The sequence below is a fragment of the Crinia signifera genome, chromosome 2 (assembly GCF_055691185.1).
Source record: "Crinia signifera chromosome 2, ASM5569118v1, whole genome shotgun sequence".
In the NCBI taxonomy this organism is placed as follows: Eukaryota; Metazoa; Chordata; class Amphibia; order Anura; family Myobatrachidae; genus Crinia; species Crinia signifera.
The window spans coordinates 74,479,335-74,502,620 of NC_139218.1; the positions used below are offsets into that span (position 1 = coordinate 74,479,335).

At 42.2% G+C, this 23,286-nt stretch overlaps 1 protein-coding gene across 5 annotated transcripts in view; it reads left to right on the forward strand.

The window, feature by feature from the left end:
* SHPK (sedoheptulokinase) overlaps window positions 1–22,454 on the forward strand; it is a 23,414-nt gene extending 960 nt beyond the window's left edge. For 2 of the 5 annotated variants that reach the window (XM_083172410.1, XM_083172412.1), the window contains exons 2-7: window positions 1,799–1,940; window positions 5,250–5,433; window positions 7,849–8,004; window positions 10,995–11,170; window positions 15,730–15,930; window positions 21,729–22,454. In XM_083172410.1, the coding sequence (XP_083028536.1) occupies window positions 1,799–1,940; window positions 5,250–5,433; window positions 7,849–8,004; window positions 10,995–11,170; window positions 15,730–15,930; window positions 21,729–22,120 (1,251 nt within the window). In that variant the 3' untranslated portion in view covers window positions 22,121–22,454. The remainder of the gene's footprint in view (window positions 1–1,798; window positions 1,941–5,249; window positions 5,434–7,848; window positions 8,005–10,994; window positions 11,171–15,729; window positions 15,931–21,728) is intronic. The other 3 variants (XM_083172411.1, XM_083172414.1, XM_083172413.1) reach the window with 3 other exon arrangements.
* Window positions 22,455–23,286: the final 832 nt, after the last annotated feature.

Below are 23,286 nucleotides of genomic sequence, written 5' to 3' on the forward strand. Positions count from 1 at the left end.
TAACTGTGAAGTTGTGGTGATTATATACTATTTAACCAGAGTACCACATACTTGCCTACCTGACCCTCTCCATGAGGGAGAAAATGCTCTGTTCCGGGACTTCAATGGAACAGAACATTTTCTCCCTCATAGAGAGGGTCAGGTAGGCAAGTATGGAGTACCACCTCCATTTACTGTGTATGTGTGTTCTTCAGGCTTCTCTAGCAAACATTCAAAAATCATTTCATTTTACCTAAATTCTATGTTTGGTGCTTATTTAATTATCACGTACCTCCCAACTAGGGATGCCAATCACGGGGAATATTTTTCAATCCCGGGATTCAGGATTGGCATCCATAACTAAAAAAAAAAAAAACAGACTCATTTTTGTACTGTGCAATGAGACGCCGCGGGAGTGCGCATCTCATAGCACACATCGCATCGGCAGAGTCGGAACCTGTATGGGCACCTTTGCTTCTTAATTTATGATTATAATCACCTTTCTTATCAATTTCCCTGTTTAAAAAAGGTGATGGCAATCATACATTAAGAGGGAAGTCAAGAAACAGAGCATTGTGTCCCTCCTGGAAAGGGCCATGTTGGGAGGTATGCAGTTAATCTTTATCTGCAGACTTTTTAAGAAATAAAATTGTACAATCTGGTAAATGTATATAACTCTGTGCTAATAATTATCATCCAATGGTCTAATGCCCCCAGATTATTTATATTAGTGTACATTAGCATACCTCCCACCATGACCTATTCCAGGAGGGACACAGTGCTCTGTTTCTAGGTTTCTTTCTTAATTTATGACTTATGATTGCCGTTACCTGTTTTAAATAGGTTAATTGATAAGGAAGGTATTTCACCACAGGTGATTGTAATCATTAATTAAGAGGAAAGTCCAGGAATAGAGCATTGTGTACCTCCTGTAGAGGGTCATGTTGGGAGGTATGCATTAGGTTGGGCAATCCTCTGACCCAGTATACACATATAATATTGGGGATACAGGAGGTTATCATACTTCAAACTACATCCATAGGTGTATGTCTGCATGTATTTTGCGAGTCCATCTTAGTATCCTATTTATGTGGCACAGCATGTCCTGCAGCACTTTATAAAAGGCCTATTAGCCTGCTATCCCATATAAAGTGTGCCTGGAAAGTACCAAGCTTTCAAAAGAAAGCACATGCCAAATGTGTGTGCTGTAGAGTGCAACAAAGATGTCCTTTGTCCAGGAATGTAATATGGAATTGATCTCTGTAACTAATCCTCACCTCTGTGATGTAAAGTACCATAAGTGTCCACTAGGGGCCACTCCACTGACCAAATTACTCCTTTGTGTGCTAATAGATATAGCAGAAGAAAGCAATTTTTGCAGGGACACTTATCTATTTTAAACTTGCTGGATAGGCAGAGAGGGAGCTGAGAAGACAGAGATTGACGTTTGGAGCAGATAGGGACTGAGGGTGGGGTGGAGAGTTTGTGGGCTAAAAACTGTCACAGCTCAAAGTGAAAGTACATTGCAGATGCTGTCATTTTGACAGCCCTTTAACTAGTGTCCTTATAAACTAACAAACATTTTCTAATCACCACATTAGGTGTGTTTAAACTTGTCTTTATAGTAACAGTTATAGTTCAACAAACACTACGAACAGCTCTAGAGAAAATGATTGTAAAAGATTTATAAGAAAGTGGTATTTATGAAAGAAAACCGTATAACATGTAACTACAATTACCCTACGTATTTTAGTGGTTGAACCTTGTTGAACATCAGTCCTAAAGTCACTATATGAGTTTTTCTTTAATATGTTTTCAGGGAAAAGAACAAGATGTTGGTCGAATAATAAGTGCCCTAAATGATTGCTTGACCGCCATGCCCAGAGAAAGACTTAAAAAAGTATTACGGATTGGGTTGTCTGGACAAATGCATGGAATCGTTTTCTGGCAATCAAACCAAGGTGTAATATCCAAGTGATCTAGAAATAAAGGAAAGCTATATTTGTTCTGTGACTTCTATCTCCAACATGCATGCACAGTGAGAGCAGAGTCACGCCCCACCCCTCCAATAGCTCCCAATGCAAGTTAAGGTCCCCATACACGGTCCGTTCGCCGGCGATCCGTTTTGTACTTTGAGATGCGCGCTCCCGCACATCTCATTGTACAGTACAAAAAGTATGTGCTGCACATACTTTTTGTACTTGCTTTACATCGCATCGCATGCACAAGGCATGCAATGCGATGTGATGTGTACTATATAAGTACAAAACGGATCCGTTAAATGGACCGTGTATGGCAGGGCTGGGCAATTGCGGCCCTCCAGATGTTGATGAACTACACATCCCAGGATGCTTTGCATTAGTTTTGCTATGTGGCCATGCTGAAACTGATGCAAGGCATGCTGGTATGTGTAGTTCATCAACATCTGGAGGGCCGCAATTGCCCAGCCCTGGTGTATGGGGACCTTTAGACAGAACAGACCCTAGTAAGAGAGCAGGTAGACCCTAACGGAGGTACTGTAAGTATGCCTTCATTGACAGTGGGGGAGGACTCTGGTGACCCCGCCAATGGCGGATCCCTTTACAAGTAGTTAGATCTGGGGTAGCCAACCCTAGTCCTAGAGAGCTACCAACAGTGCACGTTTTGCAGGTCTCCTCACAGAATCACAATTGAGGTAATTAGCACCATCTGTGTATCTTTTAACCCCTTCCCGACATATGACGTACATTTACGTCATATGTCGGTTGCGGGGGAATCAAGCCAGCTCACGGAGTGAGCTGGCTTGAAAGAGAGCAGGTAATGGCTGTATATTACAGCCAGGTACCTGCTCTCACGGCCACGAGCGGCGAGTTCGCCGATCGTGGCCGTTTAACCCTTTAAGCACCGCGGGCAAAGCGCCCGCAGTGCTTTAATAGCTGATCGGAGGGGGGGCGCCCCCCTCCGGCGCCGATCGGGGCCCCCCGCGGCGAGATCGGAGGGTGCCGATCGGTTGCCATGGCAGCCAGGGGTCTAATGTAGACCCCTGTGCTGGCCGTGTCAGCATTCCTATTACATCCTGCCTGAGGCAGGATGTAATAGGAAGTGCTGAAAATCACTATGTTCAGCCATAGAGCTCTATGGCTGAACCTAGTACAGGCGATCGCGCCCCCTAGTGGTCAAGTACACTAGGGGGCCTTGTAGTAAAAGTAAAAAAAAAAAAAAAAATAAGTTTAAAAATAAAAATAAAAATAAAAAAATATTAAAAGTTCAAATCACCCCCCTTTCCCCATTTCACAAATAAAAATAAATAAAAAATAAAAAAAATAAACATATTTGGTATCGCCGCGTTCCTAAAAGTCCGATCTAATAAAATATAACATTAGTTATCCCGCACGGTTAAAGGCGTAAACGGAAAATAATTCCCAACGCCAAAACTACGTTTTTTGGTCGCATCGCCTACCCAAAAAAAAATAACTAAAAGAGATCAGAAAGTCGCCCATATCCCATAATGGTATTAATTAAAAAGTACACTTCAGCCCGCAAAAAATGAGCCCTCACCCAGGTCCGTAGGTGGAAAAATAAAAAAGTTATAAGCCGCAGAACATGGCGACGCGACGCAAATTAGAAAAAACGTAAAAGTTTCTATTTTTTTTTTTAGTGGTAAAACATAACGAAAACTATATAAGTTTGGTATCACCGGAATCGTAACGACCCATAGAATAAAGATAACCCATCATTTTAAACGAACTATGAACTCCAAAAAAACCGTAACCAGCGCAAAATTGTGGAATTGCGTTTTTTTTCTTTTTTACCCCACATTGAATTATTTCCTGATTCCCCAGAATATTATACGGTATAGTCAATGGTACCATTAAAAAGTACAACTTGTCCCGCAAAAAAAAAGCCCTCATGTGTCTATATAGCCGGAAAATTAAAAAAGTTACGCTTATTTGAACGCGAGGAGGAAAAAAAAAAAAATTAACAAAAAAGTCCTCGTCGGGAAGGGGATAAAATGTGTCTGTGATTAATGAGTGCAGCTGTGCAGCAGCTAGGTTGTCTGGAAAATGTGAACTGTTGGTAGCTCTCGAGGGCTAGGGTTGGCTACCACTGAGTTAGATGATGCACTTAGTACAGTGGTCAGGGAACTCGGTCCTAATTACCCCACACAGTGCATGTTTTGCTGGTAACCCAGCAGGTGCACAGGTGCATACCTCCCAACATGACCCTCTCCAGGAGGGACAGAATGCTCTGTTTCTGGACTTCCCTTGAAAGTATGATTGCCATCACCTGTGGTGAAACACCTTTCTTTTCAATTAACCAGGTTCAACACAGGTGATGGCAATCATATATTCAGGGGGAAGTCCAGGAACAGAGCATTGTGTCCCTCCTGGAGAGGGTCATGTTGGGAGGTATGCAGGTGTACTAATTACTCACAGACACATTTTATAAGGTCCGCAGGTGGAGTTAATTATTTCACGTGTGATTCTGTGAGGATACCTGCAAAACATGCACTGCGTGGGGTAATGAGGACCGAGTTCCCTAACCACTGATTTAGTAGTATGTTCATTTCTGTTTTAGGAAATGGTAATCCAGTAGAGCTAGAAGCAAATCTGGCAAAATGTATGCACCTGGAAATACCATGTTGTAATGTAAGGGCAGCAAACGTTTTGTGGCATGCAAGGAAAACGCTGTCAGCTTGCATATAGCACATTCATTTTTATTAGCTTTATTTCAACGCTGGGATTTAGCTATGAGCTACTGTTGTACTCACCGTCTATTTGCTCCTACTGTAGCTCCTACTTGAGCCCTAAATTAGGGCTACAGAATTACTACTAAGGACTACTAAATTAGTTTTGCGGTGTCTTTGTCTGTATGGAAGGACTCAGATTGTGCCTCATTGTGTATCTTCCAGATGAACTTCTGCCAAGATGCACATTTCTGGGTACTCTTCAGTATAATATAAATATTCATGCATGACCAAATTAAATATGTAAAAAAGATTGAGATTATACAGTATCTCTTTATTAATATAAATCCTGAATTAAGCTAAACTGTACATTATGATGTGCATTTTATTAAATTGGTGTTAATATAAGATTTACCCTTTTTATCTAAGTTACAGGAAAAATATTCTATGCATAAAACAATGGGCTAGATACACTAGGCTTCAAAAGTGGAGAGTGACAAACAGCAGGAGCTGATTGGTTGGTTGTTTATCACTCTCCACTTTATAATTTTTGAACCCTAGTGCATCTGCCCCAATATCTCTGGAATGTTTATTTTCTCATAAGGATGTCACTGGATTAACAGCGGGAATCAGAGAGTCTTTCAGCCAAAAGTAGTCAGTCACCTCATTACCTGGGAAGATGGACGATGTAGTACAGACTTTTTATCCTGCTTACCGCAGCCACTCTCGCACCTCAATGTCTCATCAGGCTTCGGTTGTGCCACTATATTCTGGCATTTAAAGTACAGGTAAAAATATACATTTAAGGTATTGTCAAGACTTTTGTGCACCTGATACAAAACTAAAACAGGTCGACAGTCATTAGGTCAACACCGTTGGGTCGACAGGCTGCAAGGTCTACAGGGTTCTAGGTCAACATGGGTAAAGGTCGACAGGTGTCTAGGTCGACATGGGACAACGTCGACAAGGGTTTAGGTCGACAGGTCACGAGGTCGACATGGTTTTTTTCACAGTCGACATGAACACAGTTGGAAGTCAACCTCAGCCCCGCTTCGCTCACAATGCTTCGGACACGGTGCCTCGCTGCACTCGGCACACTATTTTATTCTCCCACCACGCCCTAGTGGATGGTAGGGCATGAAATACCGCCTGTCGGCACATGTCGGCTCAAAAAAACAGTGAAAAAAAACCCCATGTCGACCTAACGCATTTGTCGACCTAGTCCCATGTCGACATAGACACCTGTCACCTGTCGACCTTCATCCATGTCGACCTAGTTGCCAACAGTCTCAACCTAATGACAGTCAACCTAAGTTTGGTCGACAATACGGCCGTATCCCGGTGGTGGAGCACTCAGATGTGCTGCATTAGCAGTGTAAAAAATATCAGTTGGGTATCACATTAATGTAAATAAGGTTTACACCTTTGATAAAGTTGTCTGAGGACGACGAAAGGCATCAGCCCAAGCCACACTCCTTTGTTGGACACTGAATAACCTTATTTACAGCCCCACTTGGACCCAGGGCAGCCGAGAGGAATGCCGGGCCCCGGTAAAAATTTTGAGGCGTGGCCTAAGTGTGGGCACCTCCCGCACTTAGGCCACGCCCCCAAAATGTTTAAAGGAGGGTGAAAGAAAACTCTAAAAACTGTAATCTAAGCAGCAGCACACACCTACAGCATGTGCTGTGCTGACAGCAGGCTCAGCATGTGCTACTGTTGCTACCCGGGAGGGACGGAGGGGGAAGGGAGGGCCCGGGTAATTTGTACCCGCTCCCCCCCTCTCTCGGCTGCCCTGCTTGGACCAACTCTCCTCCTCCTCTCCTTTTTATTGTGTATTTTTTATTGTTTTTTTTTTATAATTATTATCTAAAACTTGCAAGTACTACATACTAGATTAAAATAAATATTAATGTGATACCCAATTGATCATAATATATTTTTTACATTGCTAATGCAGCACATCTGAGCGCTCCACCACCACCTTTTTTAGATAATCATTATTTGTGGGCAGATACATTGGCCATTGATGTTTAGGGGGGTATTCAATCCCAAATCCGACACAATCCCAATAGCGGCACAGATTGAATGTCCAACATCTAGTTAGGCTTAACAGCCCTAGGGTTAGTAGCAGATCCAATGGTGAGCCACTTTAAAACAAGAACATTAACATCGTTCAACATTCAATGTAGACCTTTCTGAATTAAAAATAAAATAAAAAATACAATACATTTAAACCAGACTGGCCAGTGATAAAGTACCAGGCATTTTATCACTTCTCCTCTGTTATCATTGCTTTATACATATACCCCTATATCCCGCACTGTATCTGACCCACACTATATCCTGTACTGTATCCGATGCACACTGTAACCGACTAATGGTGCCCATACACGCTACGCTTTTTTGGTCCTATTTGATTTGATTTGATTTTGACTATATGCGATACAGTACAAAAAGGATGTGCCTGCACATCCTTTTTGTACTTTACTATATCGGGCTCCCGGGGACGCGCATCGCGTCGGATCTGAATGCGGCAGACACTTAACACGCCGCGATTATCGTATATGTGATGCGTTTTGTACTTATAAAGTACAAAACGCATACGATAATCGTAGCGTGTATGGGCACCATTAGGAGCAGATGTATTAAGCCAGGAGAAGAGATAATCTTAAAATAAAGCACCAGCCAATGAACTGTGTTTGAAAATGACAGTTGGGAGTTGATTGGCTGGTGCGTTACCTCCTTTCACTTTATCTCCACTTTTTCTCTTCTCCAGGCTTAATAAATCTGCCCCAATTTTTATATGATTCAAACTGTGTCATGCACAGTATCTGATACCCCTTTTACACCCGGTATTTGGAACACCGATCCAAGCCAGGTCGGATCTGGGATTTACACCGTTTATACTGCGGTGCCTACTCAAAACAGCAGAAAAAACAATGCCTTAATAGGACTGTATTCAAATACATGTGGGCAGCTTGTATTGCACTTTTTTCTGCCAATTCCGGTAGGCTGTGTCTGCTAAAACCTCCATAAGCTGTTTTCTGGGTTTGTTTTGTTTTGTTTTTAAAGTAGAGCAACTGTTCTGTTAAAAATATTTTCAATCTAGTAAGATTACCATATGTATAAAATAACTTTATATTACTATAATAACCACATGTTCGCTAGTTAAGTGGTTTTTTTGTGTGTGTGTGTTTGTTAAGCAGACCAGAATTCCTAGAGCCGTATGATGCTGCTGGTACAATCCAGGACTATGTTGTCTCCATGCTGTGTGGCCTTCAGAGGCCTCTGATGTCTGTCCAGAATGCAGCTAGTTGGGGATATTTTAACACCAGATCCAAAACATGGAATACTGACATGTAAGTACATTGTTGTGTGGCCCCTGTATATGAAGTGGTGCAAAGTAGAGCCATGGTGTATTAAGAGATCACCTATTCCCTTCCATTGATGTAAATTGATTCAATGATTCCCTCCAAATGATGTAATTTGGAGGATGCATTTTTGTACAGTCAGCAGAATAATGACCCAGGCTGCATCCATGGCCTTCCAAAAGAAGAGAGGTCCTATGAGTACTTTGGTCACTTTGTCATGGAAAGTTGACAGCTATGGTGTTGACTCTGAGTCCAATGGATCACTGCGCATGTTAGCAAAATAGCCTAAATGGGTGTGCAGCAAACAGAAACTACAGCATATATGCTACACAGCAGAGTTGTGCAATAGGACAGAACTGGTGTGCCTTCACAATGTCAGTGATGTTAAAATGTCAAGATCATAAATCATGCCTGGAAAATATTGACATTTTAAAGGTCAATATAATGAAAATGACAACATGAAAGTTAGACTTGCTTTAACCCCTTACCGCCGCAGCCTGTTTTTGCCTTCCTGACAGAGCCCTTTTTTTCAAATCTGACATGTATCACTTTATGTGGGGATAACTTTGTATTGCTTTTACTTATCCCAGTGATTTTGAGATTGTTTTCTCGTGACACATTGTACTTTAAGTTAGTGGTAAATTTTGGTCGATACAGTCTTTTTTTTGTGTGAAAAATACCAAAATGTCGTAAAAAAATTGAACATTTTGCAATTTGCAAAATGTTAAATTTTCTGCTTGTGAGACAAATAATCATACCACTCAAAATAGTTAATAACTAACATAGACCATATGTATACTTTATGTTTTAATCATTATTTCAACCTCCTTTTATTTTTTTTTGGACACTAGGGGGCAGCAGAGTCAAAATTATACACATAACTCATAAAACGCTGCAATTGGCTGTTCACATTTGAACAGCCAATCGCAACGATCGCCGATGGGGGGGGGGCATCGCTGCCCCCCCTGGGCAATGAGGGAAGATGTCTGCTGTCAGGGACAGCAGACATCGTCCCTCTGTCACCGCGTCTATAGACGCGGTGACAGTTTAATGGCATGACGTACATTTATGCCATGTGTCGGGAAGTACATCCCGACCATGACGTAAATGTACGTCAAATGTCGGGAAGGGGTTAAACCGACATTGTTGACAGTCTGACCATGTCAACATTTATCAGCGTCAACATGCTGGATGCTTTCATGGTCCATAACCAGGCTTAGAGTGGTCCTGGAGAGGTGGGGGAACTAATTTCCCCTACCACAAACTACTACCCCAATCCCATTAGTTGGAGCCAGGGTCAGTACTAAGGTTTTCAGCAAACCCCCTGCAAACTATAAATATGTGCCCTTCCTCCCATACTTTATAAAGGGACAATAGTCTCACAATGAAGGGCTGAGGTTACATAACAAACAGTACCCTTAATTAATTTTATGCCACATAGTAGCACAGTTTTATTCACATTACACCGCATTTTGTGTACCTGATTTATATGACAACACATAGTAGTACCCCTAATTAGTACCCCTAAGATGGTGTCTCAGTAGTGCCCCTTATTCTTGTTATGCTACACACTAGTACCCCTTATACTTGTTATGCCAAAAATTAGTTTCCCTTTTACACATTGACCACAGTAGTGCCCCTTATACACATCTCTGCCTCTGTCACTCCAGTAGCTCATCGCCCATGTCCCCCCAGCAGCTTCATGCTGTGTACCACAGTACCTAAACTCCTGCAGTGGCTGCAGATTACACACTCACCTGCACCTATATGGATAATAGTAAGGACTGCACCATCAGACTATCCCCATGGACTGCTACATCTTTCAGGATATTAACCCAGCACCTCTGAATGTACAATTTTATAATTAACCACCATAGTGCTGGCTGCCTACACATGGTGATTTTATCAGCTGCCATTACCCATGCATCTTGCAGAATTATTTGATAACAGGCACATTATTATTTGATTTTGGATTACATTGTCCCTTATATACACTGGTGCTACAGTTCTTATGGTAGCATATAAGCACATTTTTATTTTGTTACTATTTATATTGGTTATATGTGAAAATTAGGGTGAAACTGTATGATATTAGCTCTACTCCCTGAGGTGTTAGCAGTCAGGTGGGGTTCATACATATATTGTATAGATGTCAGAAGTGGAATAAATGTATGTGACTGGAACCTCTTGATATTTCCCTTCACCACACTTCAAAAGTGTTGTAACTGAGACATTAGATATAGAAATTACAGAGTAAGACCATATTCCTCATTCTGAAGTGGGAATCCTGTTAGTCACTTAAAGTATTTATTTTGGTTGACTTGCTCCACGTGGGGGATTGATGTTTTCCTTCTGCACATGCGCATTTAGCACATGTGTATATGCTGGGTGCGATCGGGCGGCTCACGGGGTACCGGGTGTCAGTACACTGCTGCGAGACGTCACAGCAGTGTATGGCCACCTTGAGTCGGTAGAGTACAATGAAAGATATGTATATAGGAAAGGAAGAAGTGGGTCGGGGAGAAAGATTAAAAAATAGGGAGAGAGGAACAATATAGGTAGCGAGAAAGTGGGTAGGGGGGAGAGAGAGACCAGATGGGGAAAGGGAAAAGGAACCCTAGCACTTCATTTGTATTTAGGGCTCAATTTAATAAAGAACCATAACCCTGCCCTCACTTCTGGTGCTATAAGGGATTAGAACTGCAATCATATATTTAGCTCTAACGCTGTTTCCTGCCCCCACCAAGTGTAATAGGCAGTGAGAGAAGTATAATTCATAAACTGTCAGTGTTATATAGATAAACAAGGCATCATAAATCACTATAAGATAACTAGCATGTATTTCTGTTTAATGACAAATTAACTACCGACATATAAATGTTCTTTCTAGAACTCTGTTTGTAACATTGATTGTTTTATTTGGGGTCTCATTAGTCCCATATACTGAGGTCGGTCTCTAAATACTGCTTGTGTTTTAGATTACAAGAGTTTGGGTTTCCAGTATATCTGCTCCCTCAGATTCTGGATGCTGGGTGTATAGCTGGGAAGACGTCCTATGAGTGGTGTGGAATTCCACAAGGGACAGAGGTTGGAGTAGCCCTGGGAGATTTTCAGTGTGCAGTGTATTCTTCAGCAGCTGAGCGCACAGATGCAGGTACAGGCATGTGTGTTCATCTGTATACCCTGCATTGTATAAAAAGAGGCATCATATATCGCGATATAGTTTTCATGGTACATTCTATTTCTAACCACCTGGCACTCTAGCACTGATATGCATGCTTCTGTTAGCTCCACATTATAAACTCTCACAAATAGAATTAGTTCCAGCAACCTTGTATCGACATTTGTTCTATCTCTGTGGGGCGGGATGGAATGTCGCCCGTGTTCAGTGACAGTGTGGGATGCCGTCAAAATCTGATAAATTTTTAAAAGGGCAATCACTTACAAGGCAAAACCACGTCTTGTAAGTGGTTGCCCCTTTAAAAAAGCGTTCAAGTTCGGAAGACATCCCACTCTGCCGCCAAACACGGGAGACATTACATTCCTCCCTATGTTTTATTAGTGCTGTATATACAGTATAATGATGGGTGCATGTTCCTGCCGGGCTCTCTATCCACCATGCGCATGTTCCCACAGGGCTCTCTATCCACCGTGCGCATGTACCTGTCAGGCTCTCTAGCCCCCATGCACATTTCCCGCCAGGCTCTCTAGCCCCTGGTGCATGTTCCTGTCGGGCTCTCTAACCACCGTGCGCATGTTCCTGACGGCTCTCTAGCCACCATGCACATGTTCTGACGGCTCTCTAGCCACCGTGTGCATGTACCTGCCAGGCTCTCTAGCAAACGTGCGCATGTACCTGCCGGGCTCTCTAACCACCATGCGTATGTTTCTGCCGAGCTCTCTAACAACGCGCACATTTTCCTACCAGGATCTTTAGCGACTGTGCACATGTTTCTTATAGCTCTCTAGCCACTGTGCGCATGTACCTGTCGGGGTCTCTAACCACCGTGCGCATGTTTCTGCCAGGGTCTATAGCCACCGTGCGCATCTTCCTACCGGTCACTCTAGTCACCGCACGCATGTACCTGCCAGGCTCTCTAGAGAGCCACTGTGTGCATGTACCTGCCAGGCTCTCTAAAGAGCCACTGTGTGCATGTACCTGCCAGGCTCTCTAGCCACCATGCGCATGTACTGTACATGCTGGGCTCTGTAGCCCCCGTGGGCATGTACCTGCCAGTCTCTGTAGCCCCCGTGGGCATGTACCTGCCGGGCTCTGTAGCCCCCGTGGGCATGGTCCTGCCATGCTATCTAGCCTAATGCACATGTTCCTGCTGGGCTCGCTATCCCCTGTGCGCATGTTCCTGCCAGGCTCTCTATCCCCTGTGCGCATGTTCCTGCAGGGCTCTCTATCCCCCCGTGCGCATGGTCCTGCCGGACTCTCTAGCCCCCGTGCGCATGTTCCTTCCGGGCTCTCTAGCCATTGTGCGCACATACCTGCCTCTAGCACTAATATTTTTCCTCCGCATACTCTGGTACCACTGTACAATGGATACTGACATGTACTCTGTCATGGTTGTGCGTATTCCACATGGCAGAGTTGCAAATGCAACAATGTGAATATGGATGTCATAACACACTAATTGTTTCTCAGGAGTTCTGTTATCTTTTTCATTTAATTTACAAAAGGAATTCTGTAATAATAAAAGTAATTCTAAGAAGCTGAACACAGACATTTGTCTCCATGCCATAATTAAGTGTTCATATTCTCTATAAGTGTGGCTACATGCCAGAATGCCACTTTACCAACCACATGTACACAATCTCCAGTGTCCACAACTAATCATTTATTAAAGTGCCTTAAAAAAAGGATTGTTTAGTTACATCAGTGTGTGGATATGTATCTTGGGACCCATGTCTGTACAGTGTACTGTATATCGTTCTAGCAGTTGTTATCTTTCTGACATTAAAATAGCATATTTTATGTTCTGCAATTATGCTATGTATATACATTTTTTCACTGTGGGTTTTATATTTTGTTTTTTACCAATACATTTTAAGCAACTTTGATAACAATGATCAGATTCTGCTGTTTAGAACTGTTGTTAGCGGTAGGGCTGCATGACTGAGCAAGAAGTTAAAAAAAATCCAGGTCATTGGGTAGCCAGCACAATGATCAGTGCTAGTTTGTGTTCTCTAACTAGAATCTAGGGTTGGAGTAGGAGGAGAGGCTGAGTTCAGAAGCTGGGTGGTTTTATGAAGTTCCTGCACACAGACCGGTACACTGGTGGTACTTGGGAAGCACTAGAGATGTTGGAGATTTGAGGATCTTGGAATGCGAGAACCAGCTAGACTGGCAAAGTTCAACGTATGGATAGGTTAAGACCGGTGTCGTTTTTCTCCAATAGAATGTAAGGCTTGGGAACACAGGAGTCTCGGCACAGAATGAAGTCTGAATGTACTGAATTCCAGATTAAAAACTGGACACTAGACCTAGCGGTACTTGTACTGAACACCAAGCTGAAACCGGTGGTTCCGAACTCTGGGCTGAACACAGTGGTTCTTGGTCTGTCCATTTGGCTGGTACCAGTTTTTCTGGACTGACCCAATGGCTCTTGGCAATATGCAGGAACAATGTTTCCTATATGAGACTCTGTGAATGAACTGAAAGGATGTTTCCCATAGCAACCAGTCAGATTATTTTTCTTATTTATTTAGCACCTTCTAGTGGTCTAGTGCACATATAAGTGGTCAGTTCAGGGCTGTGAGACATTGCACTAGCAATCAGCCAACACTTCAGGAAGTCTCTTTATTAGGATTGCTGACAGTGGATTGGCTGGGTATGCCCGACACAGGGTACTTAGCTCCCACTTGTGTCGCAGTCAACTGACCACAGTGAACATGACTGCGCCCATACACCGGAGCTGGTACGAACCTTTGAACAGAAGACGCCTGATCACCAGTATGCAGGTGTCAGTGGAGAGATGGAGAGCCAGCGGTGGATTCCCAGCACTCCACCAAGAAGTCCTGGCAGCACCAAGTATAGTATGTTCCGGTGCCTATAGAGGGTGCTGTGGCATATATATTGCAGCAGTACAAAATAGATCATTACCCAACAAATTTTGATCCTGGATAGGATCATCCTCATGGTTCATGCAAATATCTAATAAAACGTCTGCCATTTAAACCCTGAAGGAACACCACAATCAGTAATAAATATGGGACAACTGTGCTGCCTTTTCCCCATAATTAATTAATCATCTACAGTAAGAAAGTTCTGTTGGTTATATTAATTGTAGTGTGCAATCTCGATAGTAGAGTTATGTTAAAATAAAGGAAATAATAACTGACAAAGTAAACACCAATTAAAGCTGATAACTGGTAAAGGGTAAATTAGCACAGTTCTCTTACAATTAAATCTACAGTAGTGGAAACCAGGGCTTATAAAGGTCCTGGAGAGGTGGTGGAATCTATGTTTCCTGACCCAGATGTGGATCATTAGGTCGACCTTCAAAAGGTCGACATGCATTATGTCGACTCCAGAAGGTCAACGTGCCATAGGTCGACACAAGCATTAGGTCGACATTGGGAAGGTTGACATGGGTTTTTCAAATTTTATTTGTCCCGAATGTCGACATGGACACCGTATCGGTGCACCATATCCCCTCGCATGGCTCGCTATGCTTTGGGCACACTGTTATATTCTCCCTCCACACCCTAGTAAAGGTAAGGCATGAAATACCGCCTGTTCAGAAACGGCTCAAAAAGAAAAAAGTAAAAACCCCATGTCGTCATTTTGACTGTTGACCTTCCCAATGTCGACCTAAGGCCATGTCGACCTTCAGTGGTCAACATTATGCATGTTGACCTTTTTAATGTCCACCTAATGACTGTATACCACCGTGCTACCCAGCTTTTCTGTCCTGACCCCCTTCCTACAGCCCAACAGCTTTTATGAGACATATATCCATGCCCACCATCTTTTGTCAACATACCTTCTTTATCATCATCTTTTTTTTTTATAGTGTATTTATTTGTTACAATTTTTCCACATAAAATATGTGACATACAGTTGTGGTTGCATTATTCTTACATGTTCTTAGCTACAGTATATCATACATCTACCATTACAGCAGCCACAAAAAAAAATAACAAAAGAAGAAAAAGAAACACCTTATCCCCAAAAGTTGGTTTTGTCATGTTTTCTTTATAAGCCTAGCTACTGTTCTTTCTTCTGTTTATTCTTTGAGACGGAACCCCATTACCTACACAATTATGAAATATGAACTGACAGAAAATATTGCTGTATCACAAGTGATCCCCCCCCCCCCCCCATAATTATTGAGGAGATGAGCATGATATAGTAAGGAAAACAAGAACTACTTACTGAGCTAGGTAAATGCAAATGTTTACATATGTTGCTGATAGTTGTGGGTTAAGCTGGACTGTAAAGTAGGTTTTAGACACTGTGGCACATTACATTACAGCCTGAGCACTTATTCTGAAATCCTTATACTGTATGCCAAACATCCTGTATAATAGATCCCAAAATTGTATTCTGCATTTCTACCTAACCTCAGTGCTGGTGCTGCCACATCTGATGCGAGAGGTAGGCAACCATATCCTCTTACAAAGCTGTGTCTGCATTGTTACATTTATATCATCTTTATGCACTCCTTAAACAATTCTTTTTTTTTGTTTCTTATAATTTGTAAGTCCTGAATGTTAGCACTTCAGCTCAGCTGACCTTCTCAATGCCGGATGGATTTCAGCCTGAAGACCACCCCAGTCCTGCAGAAGCTGTCACTTATTTTCCATACTTCAAGGATCAGTACTTGGCGGTTGCTGCTTCCCTGAATGGAGGGAATGTGTTTGCATCCTTTGTCACAATGTTGGCCCAGTGGATGGCTGAGCTAGGTAAATGCTAATCCTAATACCACTGTAAATGGTTCATACATACTGTACACTCCATTTAAGGGTACACACTAACGGGTGTGGCATCCACATGCTGTGTTTTTGAACAACGACGTCCTATCGGGTGCTGATTTACTTAACCCCTTCATGACAGAGCCAGTTTCTGCCTTCATGACAGAGCCCTTTTTTTCAAATCTGACATGTCTCACTTAAGTGGGGATAACTTTTTTTTGCTTTTACTTATTCCAGTGATTTTGAGATTGTTTTCTCGTGACACATTGTACTTCAAGTAAGTGGTAAATTTTGGTCGATACAGTCTGTGTTTTTTTGTGAAAAATACCAAAATGTCGTGAAAAAATGGAAAATTTTGCAATTTGCAAAATGTCACATTTTCTGCTTGTGAGACAAATAAACATACCACTCAAAATAGTTAATAACTAACAAAGACCATATGTCTACTTTATGTTGCAATCATTATTTCAACCTCCTTTTCATTTTTTTGGACACTAGGAGGCTTCAAATATGAATAGCAAATTCTAAAATTTTCAAGAAAATTTCAAACACTGATTTTTTTAGGGACCAGGTCAGTTATGATGTGACTTTGAGTGACTTGTATGTGAGACACCCCCATAAATGATGCCATTTCAAAAACTGCACCCCTCACAGTATTCAAAACAGCATTTTGGAAGTTTGTTAACCCTTTAGGTGTTTCACAGGAATTAAAAGAAAGTGTAGGTGAAATTTCAAAATTTCATTTTTTTTGCAGATTTGCAATTTTAATACATTTTTCTAAGGAACACAGTAGATTTTACTAGAGAAATGTGACTAAAAATTGATTCCCCCAATTCTTTGGTTTTCATAAATATCCTATATGTGGCCCTAGTGTGCACGGTGACCAAACCACCGGCTTCATAATAGAAGGAGCACCTACTTGATTTTGGAGCCTCCTTTTTATGAGATTATTTTTTAGGCACCATGTAGGTTTCTAGGCACCATAAGATGCTAAAAGTTAGGAACCCCCCCACAAGTGACCCCATTTTGCAAACTACACCCTTCAGGGAATTTATCTAGGGGTATAGTGTACATTTTAAACCCCCAGGGGTTTCACCAATTGTGGTACAACTGGGCAGTGAAAATGAAAAAAATTAATTTTTCATTTTCACAGCTCAGTTGTATCAAAATTGGTGAAACCCCTGGGGGTTTGAAATGTACACTATACCCCTTGATGAATTCCCTGAAGGGTGTAGTTTGCAAAATGGGGTCACTTGTGGGGGGGTTCCACTGTATGGGTGTTTCGGGGGTCATTCAACCAGAATCTGTGCTGCAAAATCCAAAAATCACTCCTTCCCTTCTGAGTCCTGCCATGCACCCAACTGGTATTTTTTGGTCACACATGAGGCATTGCCGTACTCGGGAGAAATTGGGGCACAGATTTTGGGGTGCTTTGTCTCCTTCATTCCTTGTGAAAATGAAAAATTTTGAGCCAGATCTGCATTTTTGTGTAAAAAAATGTAATTTTTTACAGAAAAATGCAGTTCTGGCTCAAAATTTTTTATTTTCACAAGGAATGAAGGAGACAAAGCACCCCAAAATCTGTGCCCCAATTTCTCCCGAGTACGGCAATGCCTCACGTGTGACCAAAAAATACCAGTTGGGTGCATGGCAGGACTCAGAAGGGAAGGAGTGATTTTTGGTGGTGGAATGAATGGTGGGTGCTATGTCGCATTAGCAAGACCCCCGAAGCACCAATACAGTGGAACCCCCCCACAAGTGACCCCATTTTAGTCACCAGCTTTGGGAGGGGGGCTGGCGCTGCGGCTGGCGGGGGGGTGGGAGGGGTGCTGGCGCTGCGGCAGCCGGGTGGGTGGGAGGGAGGGGGGCTGCCGGGTGGGTGGGAGGGAGGGGGGCTGCCGGGTGGGAGGGGGGGGGGCTGGCGATCGGTGGTAATCGGTGCGGTATATACACACACACACACACATATATATATATATATATATATATATATGTGTGTGTGTATATATATATATATATATATATATATATATATATACATATATATACACACACATATATATATATATATATATATATATATATGTGTGTATGTATATATATATATATATATATATATATATATATAAATATATTTTTTCAGTGCATATATTTAATTTTTAACTTTTTCTGCAGCTTGATGCTGCTGCTGCTGCTGCGGGGGGGAGGGGGGAGGAGGGCAGCGCTGCGTGCGCTCCAGACGCTCCGGGGGAGCCGGGGGAGCTGCTGCTGCTGCCGGGTGAGTGCCCGGCGGGTTCGAGGGGGGGCTGCACATCGGTGGTGATCGGTGCTGTACTTGACAGCACCGATCACCACCGATCCCTGTGTTACCGAGCGGCTTAGCCGCCGGTAACACAGGAAACGCTGTGAATGGCTGTTCAGATTTGAACAGCCAATCACAGCGATCGCCGACCGGGGGAGGCATCCCTGCCCCCCCGGGCGGCGAGGGGGGATGTCTGCTGTCGGGGACAGCAGACATCGTCCCTCTGTCACTGCGTCTCTAGACGCAGTGACAGTTGGAAGTCATGACGTATATATACGTCATGTGTCGGGAAGTACTTCCCGACCATGACGTATATATACGTCAAATGTCGTGAAGGGGTTAAGCTGTGTACTCCGATCAGCCGCTGCAATTGCTGGGGTGTAGCGGGAACATTATTTTCCATTCAGGTTAATTTTAAACGACGTCCTATCGGGTGCTGATTTACTTAAGCTGTGTACTCCGATCAGCCGCTGCAATTGCTGGGGTGTGGCGGGAACATTATTTTCCATTCAGGTTAATTTTAGTCTTTCTGAGTGTATCAACAAGGTTTACTGTTCAGAAAATTGCAGCATTGTTTATTGCCCTGTGACAGGATCATGATAATTATCCTGTGCTTATTCCGCTATTTAAATACTGTTCAGCTTTAGCTGTATTTCCGGGGTAAGAGAATCACAGAAAACGGCTGTTAAATTAAAATAAAGTAATACAATTAGATAAGTGCAGTCTTGTCTCAAGACATCTCTAATTTCCTGATCTCATTAGCTGATGTGTTGTGAAGACAATAACCCTATTCTGATCTTTTTTTTCTAAATAAAAGCATTCCTGTGGGTTCCGTCATTGCAATAACAGGTTCTAAATGGGATATTCTGTAGTTGTAAACTCATTTTTCGGTTTCTAAGAACCTTCTTTTTTATTGATTATGTTGATAATATTAAGTGTTACTAATAAATAGTCGGATTGCAAACTTTTGACCAATAAAATGTTGTGCTCCATTCATAAAGATACAGGTTACTGGAAATAATAACTTATATAAAACTCAGAAATCGTGGTTAGCATAAAAACATGTTGGCTTTAATAAGTCTGCAGGTAGAACTAAATCTCATAGGTTCAGCCAAGGCCATTTTTATTTTGTGGATGCTGTGAAATGCGTGTTGTTTATAATTAATTCATAAATATTCAAAGTGCTAGCTGGGGTTCTGCACCATCTTTTGTAATGTGGTTGACTGAAAAGTTGAAATGTAGAAATCAGGCAAATTACCTGGTCAAGCATTTCGTCCCAGTCATTTGTCTTTCAACACATTTCTTTCTAGTGTGAACAGGACAAATTGGGTCGACATTCCCTGCTTTATTCCTGGGTCGAATATCAACTTGGGTTGTTCACACTAGAAAAAGACCCATGTTGCTACTAACGAAAAAAAGGAATAAGTCTGTGTTTTACAAATGCTGCCTGTAAATGCTACAGGCAAGGGCCCTTATTCTGGCTCACTTGCAAAGGCAAATTCCTTCTCAAATGGACAAAACCATGTGCACTACAGGGGGGGGGGGGCAGATATAACTTGTGCAGATAGAGTTAGATTTGGGTGGGGTTTTACTTCAAAGTGAGATCTATATTGCAGTGTAGAAATAAAAAAAGTCAGTATTTTCCCTGCACAGAAACAAAATAACTCACCCAAATGTAACTCTCTGTGCAAAAGTTACATCTGTTCCACCTGCAGTGCACATGGTTTTGTCCATTCGAGAAGGAAATTGCCTTTGCGTATGAACCAGAATAACCCCCAAGGTGCACTCTGATAGGGGATTGCCACACCCCAATGACATGTCCCATATCCTGCTTTCTCCCCTTTAACCAACCATTGTGTAAGCTGCACCTGTACACCACTGCTGTGCTATGCCAGTGACACGCATGACACATTTCTGGCCTATGAGACAATACATTCCCAATTGGGAAAGCAGGACAGATCCTTCGTAGTTCGAAATAAGGATATATTTGGCAATATGAAGATGTCTTTTTTCAAACCAAATAAACCATGTAACATTACATTTTCCTTTTTCATGTAATCTGTTTAGTTAGAGTAAAACTGAACACTTACTTTCAATGCCATAAATTGTTGGAACAGATCTTGATTATTAGTCACTGACTAAATTTGGGAAATCATTTATTATATTCATGATCTCTAACCTTTTACACAGAAAAATGTATCCAAGTATATATGGCTCGCAGCGCTTTGTCATGCCAACTCTTCTGTTCATTGACAACATTGGGTGGGAGATTGGTACTTGGATAGAGATCAGTTGTTCTCTAGAGAATGGTAGAATGATTGAGTTCATCCAAACCTGTTCCATTGACTCTAAAGGTGCCCATACACTAGGGTGATTTGGTCACTTTTCATCCGATTCCGGCAAGATATCGGGTGAAAGTGACCAAATCGCATGTGTTTGACATCCGTTCCGATGCAAAGTGCGGCCCCGCGCACATCACATTAAAGCCTGAATATTGCACCTGCTACACGATAGAGTTATTTTGTCACCAATCCTTTTGGCATGCTTGGCTAGGATTGTATACGATACATTATATGCACAATGACTGCATACGGTGTATCATATGCAGTCCTGCCACCCGGGCAAGGGGGGATCACAGGCCACTTCTGTTCTCAGAGAAGTCATTCTAGTGTATGGGCACCTTAAGCCAGTAGCTGTCTCTACCTGTATCAGCTCCCTTTGGAATATGGCTGATCTTAATTACCTATCTGTATATTACGGAAAACATGTGGTATACATAAGCCAAGCAAGTTATAATTTTTACATGAATAGTTATTTTAAGTTTGTTAAATTTGGAATATACATGTGTGACCAGCAGTTGGAATGCTGGCGGTCAGAAGACTGACAGCAGTATTGCAATGTTGACCCTCTCCCCCTTACTCACCTAACGATCCAAACGCAGTGATGTCAGTTTTCCGAGAGAACAGGTGAAGTCTGGCCATTGTCAGATGGCTGTGTTATCCTGATTCACACAGATGACGATGTCAAAGCAGTGACTAGTTACAGTATATAAGTAGTGTATCTAGAAGACTGTATTACATACAGTAGGATGATAGAGCAGTGGTTTGTTACGCCAGTCCTCAGGTACCCCACAACAAGTCTGAGCAGGGCCCTCCTACCTTTTGACTGTCTGTAAATACAATTGTTTGTTTTATCACTGTTTCCTTTTGTAAAGCGCAACGGAATATGCTGCGCTATATAAGAAACTGTTAATAAATAAATAAATGTCTTCAGGATTTCTGTCAGTAAAAGCAGGTAGGATAATTACTGACCCAGCAAAATAGATCAAATCTTATTTTAAAAAGCTGCTTGCAAAAACTCTAATAAGATCCCTCCAATTAAAAGTGACAATAATAGGACAGTCTGAAACCACTTTTGCCCATCTGGGCTCTAATTTCCATTGAGAATGCATTGCTTCACAGTATGCTCTTTTATTCATTGATTTCAGGTCTCGAAACTTCTGATTCCAACATCTACACCAGAGTGATCAATGCAGCCTTACGTGTAAATGAGACCCATTGCATAATCCGTCCCACACTCTTTGGTGAAAGACATGCGCCTGATTCTTTTGCTTCTGTGTCAAACATGGCATCTACTGAGCTGTCATTGGGTCATGTGACCAGAGCCATGTGTCACGGGATCATTGAGAACCTTCATTCCATGCTGCCAGCCCATCGACTGAACGAATCTGGGATTAAACGGATCATTGGAACGGGCAGTGCTTTGGCCAGGAATGCGGTGTTAAAGCAGGAGGTGGAGAAATGTTTTCCTTTTCCTGTGGTCTACGGAAAGGATGTTGATTCTGCTTTAGGTGCGGCTATGATGATGGTGAAACCGTAAACGAGCATAAATCCTATGATCTGTCATCATGGGCTTTCAGTGTTACTACTACTACTGGAAGCCAGTCGGTTCCGTTGCCAACTGCTTAATGGTAAATACAGTGGTATCTGGTCGGCACACACATCATGTTTTTCTTGGCCTCTATGTATCTTTTTCTTTTTGTCGAACACTTATATACAGTACCTGCCTTAGCATCCTGTTTTTAATACTATAGGTACAGTGTTATGTACACAGATATCTGTCATAATTTAAAGGTGCTTTGCATTATGAACTTCAAAATATTTTGTATCAAATACTGCAATGTATGAGACAATAAACTACTTTTGGGACTGTTTTAAGTGTAGTCAGTTATTTAGTTTCCAAGAGTAAATGTTTCCAGAACACAGCAGAGAAACTAGTACAATATAATTTCTGTAAATCCTGTAACCGCTGCATCAGAATTGCCACAAGGCTGTCCCAGGTATTTTAAGTAAGGCAATGGAGATTAAAAATATGCTAAGTATCAGAGAGTCTGGTTACAGATGATGCTGTTGGAGGGACGGTGCTTGGGCCCGGGTCTTTCTAGTGCTGCTAAGGCGGACAAGTATGTAAATGTCACAATGGCCACTTTCTGTAAAGAGGTGTCCACGGCCGTCTTCTCAGATTCGCTTCTTAGTGTTATGATGCTACAGTGTTTTGCAGGATAAGCCCACAGAGTCCCTACGTGAAAGCTTCTGCCTATAGCAGCAATCCGTTTTAATGAATGTGCACACCGGAACTTGTGAAACTTGTCTTATTCTAGACACAATGGGGCAGATGTATTAAGCCTTAACAAGAGATAAATGCAAGGATGATAAAGAGAGATAAACGTCCAGCCAATTAGCTCCTTACTGACTTTTTTCAAACACAGCCTGTAACATGGCAGTTAGGATGTGATTGGCTGGACGTTTATCTCTCTATATCACCCTTTCATTTATCTCTTGTTAGGGCTTAATACATCTGCCCCACTGTGTGTTAATCTCACTAACACCTGAAGGTTGCAGATTGAATGCAGTTTGGACTCGTACCTGGTCTGGCAATTTTGTTCTGGTCCAAGGCGGAATCTCAATAAACAGTGATTGACTTGCCAGCAGATGGACAACTGGGAGGACAGTTCTGTAGTGTACAACTGGACTGTAGGAAGGTCC